This window comes from Chrysochloris asiatica, unplaced genomic scaffold, assembly GCF_000296735.1.
Source record: "Chrysochloris asiatica unplaced genomic scaffold, ChrAsi1.0 scaffold00175, whole genome shotgun sequence".
Lineage (NCBI taxonomy): Eukaryota > Metazoa > Chordata > Mammalia > Afrosoricida > Chrysochloridae > Chrysochloris > Chrysochloris asiatica.
In genome coordinates, this window is record NW_006408693.1 from 4,953,724 (window position 1) to 4,962,773 (window position 9,050).

The 9,050-nt window shown below is 41.4% G+C and overlaps 1 protein-coding gene across 1 annotated transcript in view; it reads right to left on the reverse strand.

Annotated features, from left to right (window-relative positions):
* Nucleotides 1-7,983, reverse strand: part of ACSS3 (acyl-CoA synthetase short-chain family member 3) — a 304,234-nt gene extending 296,251 nt beyond the window's left edge. The window contains exon 1 of the mRNA XM_006871832.1: nucleotides 7,558-7,983. Within this exon, the coding sequence (XP_006871894.1) occupies nucleotides 7,558-7,868 (311 nt within the window). The 5' untranslated portion in view covers nucleotides 7,869-7,983. The remainder of the gene's footprint in view (nucleotides 1-7,557) is intronic.
* Nucleotides 7,984-9,050: the final 1,067 nt, after the last annotated feature.

A 9,050-nucleotide genomic window follows, 5' to 3' on the forward strand; every position in this document is an offset into this window, starting at 1 on the left:
AAAAAAAGTAAAGTACTCTTTTTAAAATATAGGTTGCAGTGTAAAAGGGATGAGAAAAGCAAGGAAAAGTAAAGTGAATTGAGAGTACTATTTTTTAACAATATAATGTGATATTTAAGAATACAAACACTGAGTTCAGAGTGCCTGGCTTCAAGTCCCAAGTCTGTTATTTATCAGATATTTAAATTTGCTCAAGGTTCTTTAACTGTCTGTGCCTCAGGTTCTACATCTATTAAATTAGAATTAAATAGATGCTATGACCCAGAGTTGTCATAAGGATTTAACAAATAAACTTGTGAAGCACTTAGTATTTTACATGGCTCTGGATACCATAAATGTTATTATTGTCAAGTGCCATCAAGTTGGTTCCGACTGACAACTCTGTATAAGGTTTCCATGGACCAGTTGGTAGGTTTGAACTACCAATTTTGAGGTTAGCAGCTCAGTGCTTATCCTATAGTGCCAATCCAGGATTCTTCAATAAACTTACCTGTTTTTATGATATACCTGACATTTCTTATTACATTAGTATATATAATCATCCCAACAATCCTATAAAATTAGTTATACTATTTTCCCTAAATCAGTGAAGAGTTGGACTATGACACAGTAAAAAAACACATCCCAAATCTCAGTAGCTCACGGCCATGGGTTAACTGTGTCCCCAAAATATGTGTCAACTTGGCTGGGCCATGATTGCTAGTTATGTAATGATGCAATCATCCCCTATGATATGATTGATATGAACAGCATTGGTCTGACATAAGGAAATTAGGGTGGTACGCAACACCCTTACTCAGGTCACAGTTCTGATCCAGTCTCTGTGGAATTTCCCTGGGGTGTGGCCTACATTACCTGCTATCTGACAGGAAATGAAAGGAGAGTCAAGGGAGCAAAGGTCACCATTCCAAGAGTGAAATGGGTTCTTTGGAGTCACGGTTCTAGCACTGGGAAACTCTTAGACCCAGGAGAAGTCTGATTCTCCCACAGCTGACAGTGACAGACCTTTCCTAGGAGCTGGCACCTTGAACTTGGACTTCTAACCTCCTACATTGTGAGAGAATAAATTTCTGTTTGTTAAAGTCATCCAAGGAGAGCTAGTGAGGCTGTGGGTTAAGCATTGGGATGTTGATTGCATGGTCAGCAGTTCAAACCCACCAGCAACTGCTCAGGAGAACTGTTAAGCTATAAAGCCATGGAAACCCTTAGGAGCAGTTAGTGTAGTGGTTATGAATCAGGCTGCTAACCTGAAGATTAGCAGTTCTAAATTACCAGCAGTTCCGAGGGAGAAAGATGGGGTTTTCTGCTCCCGTAAAGATTTACAGCCTCGGAAACCCTATGCAGGGTCACTATGAGGAGGGACGGACTCCATGGCACACCACCACCACCCACCATATAGGGTGGATATGAATCAGATTAGACTCGATGCAGTGGACAAGGCAAAGCCAGATACTTTACAGGATTTTGGTTACAGCAGCATTCGATAATAAGACACTGAGCAGAACAAATGCTTCTCACTCGGCAGCCCTGCTGTATATCCAGGTGGATTTTTCAGAGTATTGCATCTATGCATTTTTGCTTAGCAATTCAGATTGCTAGCAGCCTACTGTGTTCCCACAATAGTCATGATAGACAGAGAGAGGACTAAGGTTTAAAGCTCTAGCATGCCTCACTACATGCTTCACCATAAAGTGCCATGTCTTAGATCTCTTATTTCATTAGGCAAAGTTCAGCACCTAGTCAAACCTACGGAGGGAAATCCATAGGCTCTGTGATGGAAGAGAACCAGATATTGCTGAACAGTAGAAGTCCTATTCCTTCACTTTGCAATTATTTTGGACAAGGTTCCGTTAAAGAGCAGAAGCCCAGGTTTAAAGTCAGAAATCAGTCTGTTTTCTCAACTAACAATGATTGTCAATCTCCAGCCCCCAACCCCTCTCACTTGCATGGTGAACAAAGTGCACCTAAAGGTGGGCAATTTGAACATGCCCTGAGGCCTGATGACCTGCTTCCAAAAGATCACCAAACCTGACAACGCAATAGAGCAGTTATACTCTATAAACCTGTGGTCACTATGAAGTATAATAAACTGTTCAATTCCCATTCATTGCAGTGGTTATGAGCCGAGCTGCTAAACTCAAGATCAGCATTTCGAAACTACCAGCTGTTTCGAGGGAGAAAGATGAGGCTTTTTATTCCCATAAAGAATACGGCCTTGGAAACCATATATAGGGTCATTATGAGTTGGAATGGACTCCACGGCACACTACTAAACCAAACAACAACTAATAACATCCGCCAAAACAAGGAATCAAATCATTTCTCAATGGTTGTTGTTACTGCTAAGTGCCTTCAAGTCAGTTCCAACCCACAGCAACCCAGTATAGGGTTTCCAAAGAGCAGCTGCTGAGCTTGAACCACCAACCTTGCAGTTCAAATCAACTTTGCAGCCCAGCACAGTAAACTACAGTACCATATCAGGATTCAATGGTAACATTGACTAACTTCAGTAAGCTTAAAGGGGAATGCGGAGTGGTACATTACAAATCAGAATAATTTTGGTTTAGAAAAGCCCCTAACTCCCAGTTGAGAATCAATACAAATGTGAAAATAAAAAGAGCGTGATAAAAAAGCAAAGTGAGATTAGATACCTTCTGAAGCTCCTCAAGCATTACCTTAAGTTATTTAGCAAAAGTTCAATAATAACTGATTTCATGTTCCTTAAAGCTGTAACAGTTTTTTACTATTTTATCTTACTTATTTTTTTAAATATTTGATTGTGAATTGTATGATAGTTTACATGGGAGAACATTAACTTTAGATTTATCCTATCATATATCATTTCATTGTCATGATTACAGTCCTCTCCATGCATCATTAAACAACCAAAGTGTATACCCCACAAGCCTGTCCCTTGGTCATCAATACACAGCCCCTCTCCCTCTCTGGGTCTCGAGTCCCCAGCTGCTCCATCTCTCCATGTCATCATCTCTGCCTCCATCTCGGGCATCATGGTATCTCTGGGTAGGGTCCCGCACTCTGCCCTTCTCCCTTGCTGGTCCCTGGGACCTCTGCTCCTGGATTGCAAAGTCAACCACACCCCTCCTTGTGCTACAAAACATCTACCTTTATATTTCCAACCCTTACAGTAAGTTCTGATAGCAATTATTCACTACTGTACCACAAGAGTCCTATCCCCCTTACTGAATTTTTTAACAAATATTTCTAGCGGTCAAGTCTACAGCAGATACTGTGTTTTTTTTGTTTTGTTTTGTTTTGTTTTTTCCTATCTAAATCTTCCCAAATGTATTGGTCAGCAATTTGAAAGATTATAATTGGCAAGTGTTATTCAAATATCACAACAATAGGAAAAGAAGTGTTTCCTATTGTCCAGAATTCATAAGTCAAAGATCTACAAATTTTAGCTTTCATCTGTTCCGAGTAACTAATGTCCTGGTGTGGCACTACAGGATAAGCACATGGACCAAGGTCGGTTTGAACCACAATGTTTCCATAGTTCAAACTCTCCAGCCACTTCTCTGAAGCCCTATACAGGATCACTGTGAGCCCAAACCAACTGGACAGCACTTAACAATAACATGTTTTAAATAGTTCACACTGTACTTAAAAGTTATATAATGACACTGCTTCCCTTTCTGATTTTGTGTTTGGAATAGCTTCATTTTTGGTTATTCATTCTTTCAACTTCACTCTTTCACATTCATAATTCTTAAACCTCATTATTCTAGATACTATAAAAACAGTACCTTTCTTTCTGTACACCGTCTCTCTAGTCATTAAACCACTATACTACCAAAAGCAAAAAAAATTGATGCCTATTATATATAATTCTATAGCCACATAGTTTCAGATAAGGATTTACAATCCATATTCAGATATACTCCCCCAAGCTGTAATTTACGTTCATATACTCCTATATTACAGGAGGACTCATTAGCTTCCCACACATCTCTCTTGCAATCGTCACATGAAAATGAAAGGCCATGATCTCTCTCATGGAGTTACTGCTTACTGTTTATAAACGTGGAAACTTCACCTAGGATTTTTGTTTTCTCACATAGACGAATAGTATATTGCATGAACAAAGGAAAAGTAAGCTGCCTTCCAGGTGGTGATAAGAGTTTAGATTTTCCTCCACACCTGGTAATTGATCAGTCACGGCTGATTGAGTTTCCATTGTTCATTGATTGTACCATTTGCCAGGCAATCCCTCCTTGCTTATGTAATTGCAACATTCCTGTAGTTCTCTGTGTTCTGGCCTGAAGGCCCAGCAGCATGACAGGCTGAGAAAATTAGATCCAACACAGCACTGAGCTACTGACCTTCAGAATATAAAGTAAGGCCGATCTTTTCAAATTGATCTTTCTTGATGAGGTAACTTTGAGGGACTGTATTTAGAACAGGCAATTTTTCATGCTGAACAGCTACTTTCCTAAATTTAAAAATATATATACCATGTTGGCTGCTTTTAAAAAATATACTAAGTTGCCATCAAGTTGGGTCTGATTCATAGGGACCCCATGCACAGCAGAATGGGGTTTCTATGAGTCAGACCCAACTGCCCAATGTGCACCATCCTCCAAATCCTCCAAATCATTGGTGTTTGAATCCACTGTGTCAATTTCTCAATGAGGGTCTTCCTCTTTTTCACAAGCCCTCTACTTTACAGAACATGATGTTCTCCAGGAACCATTCGTTCTGGAAACATGTACAATGTACACACTTCATATGTGTAGGCTTACATGCTATGTATATTTGAATTTCATTTAGTTTGTCAAAAAGGAACAGTTTTCATCCTAGAATAAGAACTTCAAACTAGAGTTAAATACAACTATAATAAAATTTAATGAATAAGCTCACAAGTTCACAGAATATAAATAAGAAAAAAAAAAAAATTAAAGACTGATGATTTCCCAAATAGTTTAATGTGGCTGAGTTTTTTTTTTTGTTTTGTTTTTTGTTTTTTTTTTGCGAAGGAAGCAAAGTTCAGTAGGGCAATTAAATTACATTCTGGTTACGAAAAAAAAAAATCTATAGTATATTTGTATTATTTGTTTCCCCTTTAAAACAATCTAAATATCACAAAAATGTTGCAAATATAAGGAAATGGTCTGTTTTCCCCTTAAACCATTTGCGAACATGATGCCCCATCACCACAGAATAATTTGGCATGTAGTTGCTACAAAAAAGGGACATTTTTCTTGCGAACCACGATCTATAAAAACAAAATCAAACCTAAACACATTGCTATTGAGTTGAATCAGACTTACAGCAGGCCTGCAGGAGCGAGAACAACTGTCCAAGAGGGTGTCCTCGGCTCTCTTTACAGAAGCAGACTGCCATGACTCGTTCCTTCAAAGTGGCTGGTGGGTTCAAACTGCCAACCTTTCAGTTAATAAGTGAGCACTTAATCACAGCACCACCAGGGATCTTCTGTTGTGTGCGGTCAAGTCTACTCCAAGTTGTACTAACCCTATAGCATAGAGAAGAACTGCTTATAGGTTTTCCTAGCCAGTATTCTTAAGGGATAGCCTTGGTGGTGCAGCAAGTGAGACCTTGGATGCTAACCAAAAGATCACTGTTCAAACCCACCAGTCAACTAGTACCAGCAACTAACTCCCCCACCAGCTGCTCAATGGGAGAACGACGTGGCAATCTCTGCTTCCATAAAGAATGATTTATAGCCTTGGAAACCCTACATTCTACTCTGTCCTGTTGCTATTGTTGTTAAGTGCTATAGAGTTGGTTCTGATCCATAGGGACCCTGTATAGGGTTTTGGAGGAGTGACTGGTAAATTTGAAGCACTTGACCTTGCTGTTTAAATTGACTTTGCAGTCCAGCACGTTAGCCCACAGTGCCACACCAGGACTCTGTCCTACAAGGTGGATATTAGTTGAAATCGACAGCAACGGTTGGGTTTGGGTTTTATTATCTTTATGGGAGTAGATGCCAGATCTTTTCTCTTAGGAAAACAACTGCCATCTAATCTTCAAACCACATTTAAAGACTCACTAATTGTCCCAAAATAAGTGAATCAGAGCAAAATAATACAGTTCAGAATCCCCTTTGGACTTTAGTTCACATACCTCTTTATCCCCTTCAATTTAGAATACCTCAGAATGGAATCTATTTTCAATGATTGAAAATTTGTTAACTGGACTTCAGAACAGTTGCCAGAGCCTCGTGAATCATTAGGATCCCAGCTCTGCCCCATAATAGATATAAATGGTGGCCTTGAGCTTCAGTTCCCTCAAATGTAGACAGAGCACAAAGGTACTTCTTGTTCTTGTTTTTAGGTACCATCAAGGCAGTTCTATGAAGTATTTCCAAGAAGCAGCCAGTGGATTTGAACTGCCAACTTTGAAGTTAGCAGTAGAGTGCTTATCCTAAAACACTATGACAGGACTCCATAATGAGATCAGTTTTTCAGAAATTTGGGGAAGACTAAATAAGAAATGTGCCAGACTGCAAAACTGTTTCTACTGCAAGGTTGGTGGTTCAAGGTCACCAGCTGCTCCTCGGAAATCCTCTACAGGGTCGGTATGGGTTGGAATCGACTCGATGGCACTTAACAACAACAAATAAGAAATAGATGAATCTCTTGTCTAATCCTTCAAAGAAAGTACTCAACAATTATTAATGCCCTCATCTCACAATCAAACCCTTAGGAGTTATGCACCTAGACCCAAAAGAGTCACAGCAGGCAGCTTCACGTGAACAATGTGCCTCCTTCTCAATATTCTAGCAAGGTTGCTGTTCAGTGTTGTTGAGTCCGTTCTGACCCATAGCAACCCTGTATAAGGTTTCTGAGGAGCATCTAGTGAGCTTGAACCACTGACCTTGCAAGACTACAACTCCAGAAATAAAGTGTTAGTCTACCATGATTTCTAACACCATCTTAATACTATCTGCATTCTGGGTATTCATACTGCAGCTTCATATATATAGGGTAGGGATCCAGTTCAAACTACTTGCTTGACACAGAAATCCCTTCCCCATCCAGTTTCTAACTCACCAACCTCATTTACCTCTATTTCAGGCAACCCAATTGCTTGTCACCACGGTCGCATTTCAAGGTGTTTTGTGGTTTTTTGTTTGCTTTGACAATCAGGCCCTTGTAGACTTTCACAACATTTATTGATGTCTTTCCTCAACCCTCTCCTCTCCACAGGTTGTGGATTCATGGTAATACTTCTTGCACTTGTTTATGTAGTTATCTTCCCTATTGGACTGGACTGACCCTAGGGATAGGCCGTTGATTTAGTCATCCTAATATCCCAAGAGCCAAGCAGCGCCTTGCCACACAGGTAAAAGTTTATAGGAAACCGAGATCACAACAGGTAACGGATTCCTCCACGACTATGAAAGCTGATTTATGAACGTGAAATTGAAAACAAATAGAAATGTCTGAGTGCTTCTCCGATTCCGATTTGTCTTCATACTAAATAGAAGAAGAACTCCAGGTTCCAGGAGCCAGGGACATCAAGGCATGGGTGCCCAAGAAGTTAGGATAGGATGGTGAAGGAATCACTCACCAACTGGTGGCAGGCGGATGTCTGTTCTCCAGTGTTTTGGTCCAAGGCTTGTACCAGCTGATCTGCTCCGCGGCTTTGCCCCAGAACCTCTCCGGATCTGTCACCGAAGCCGCGAAATGGGTTTTGTACTCGCCGCCACCACCTGAGGACAGCGCCCGGCAGCCCCGACCCCCAAGACCGCCCCGAGGGTTGGGGGCCACAAAAGCCCTGCGGGCCGGGCCAGGTCCCCGGCTTGGAGTGGACCCAGGCCGTGGCCCCCCGAGCCCCCCGGCTCCGGTGACTTTGCGACACTGCAACCAAGACGGCTTCATCGCTGCCAAGTGCTCCAGCAGACTGTGCTGCCCACAGTCCCGGAAAACGTTTCACGAGCAGCAATTGGGTTCTAGCGACTTCTTGGGGCCTAAGGGGAAGCGGGTCGGAGGCGGGAACAAGTTCTGAGTAAGTCTCAGAGTCCGGGAGTTGTGGAAATCTTACTAGAGTCGTTGGGAAAAACCGACCTGGAGCCACCGAGGAAACAGCAGGTTGGAGTAGGGGCCAACTCTCCGTCGCTGCGTGGTTGAGCCACTGCCACAAATCCAGCGCTTGCCTGCATTTCCAACCCCAGGGCTCTCCCAGGAAAGGGCCCACCAACTGCAGAAAGTCCTCCCCTCTTCATCACACAGGAACTGCTAGGAATAGGTCAACGTTTCCAAGTCTCTTTAAATATTCAAAATAAGCAAATGTACTTAGCTTCCCTAGTTTAATCTTTGGAGAGGGAAGCGGCATTACTTCTATCCTACCATCCTCTGGCGCTCCTTCAAGGCCCTTATGTTATTGTTTGTTTTTAAGTGAGCAGAATCCCTGAAAGTTAAACATGCAGACAGTAACTCCCAGGCGTAGATTGCTCCAGGACTTCCTGATAGCTGAAAGGGTAGGAGGAGTTAAAAGAGGTTGGGTTAGACAATTAGGACATAGAGTGATTGACAAGCCACTAGGAAAGGTAACTCAGCTAGAATAGAAATTCATCTGCTGACTATCAGCAGAGAGCAGAAAGGACTTGTTGCATTTTGTCCCTTACAATTTGCCTCTTTGGGGTTTCTATGGGGTCCCACATCCCCATCTGTACCCACTGGAGTCAAAACAAGAAAAAAGAAAAATATATGCATAGCCAAAGGAAGAGCTATGAAAAGAGGGAAAAAATCAAAAGATGAAGCTGAAGAAATTTAAAAAAGAGAAAGATGATATAAGTTATTATTTTGGTTTACCATGCACTCTTTAAGCTCCTTTGCTATTTTTCATGTATAGTGAAATTCAGAAGCAATCATTTGCCTTAATTTTATGCCAAACACCTTCTGTCCTGGTGTGACAATACTGGCAGTTTAAAATGTTGTCGTTAAGTGCTGCCAAGCTAATTCAGTTCCAACTCATATTGACCCTGTATAGTGTTGATAAGAAGCAGCTGGTGAATTTGAACCATTAACCTTGTAGTTAGCAGTTCTATGCTTATCCTACTG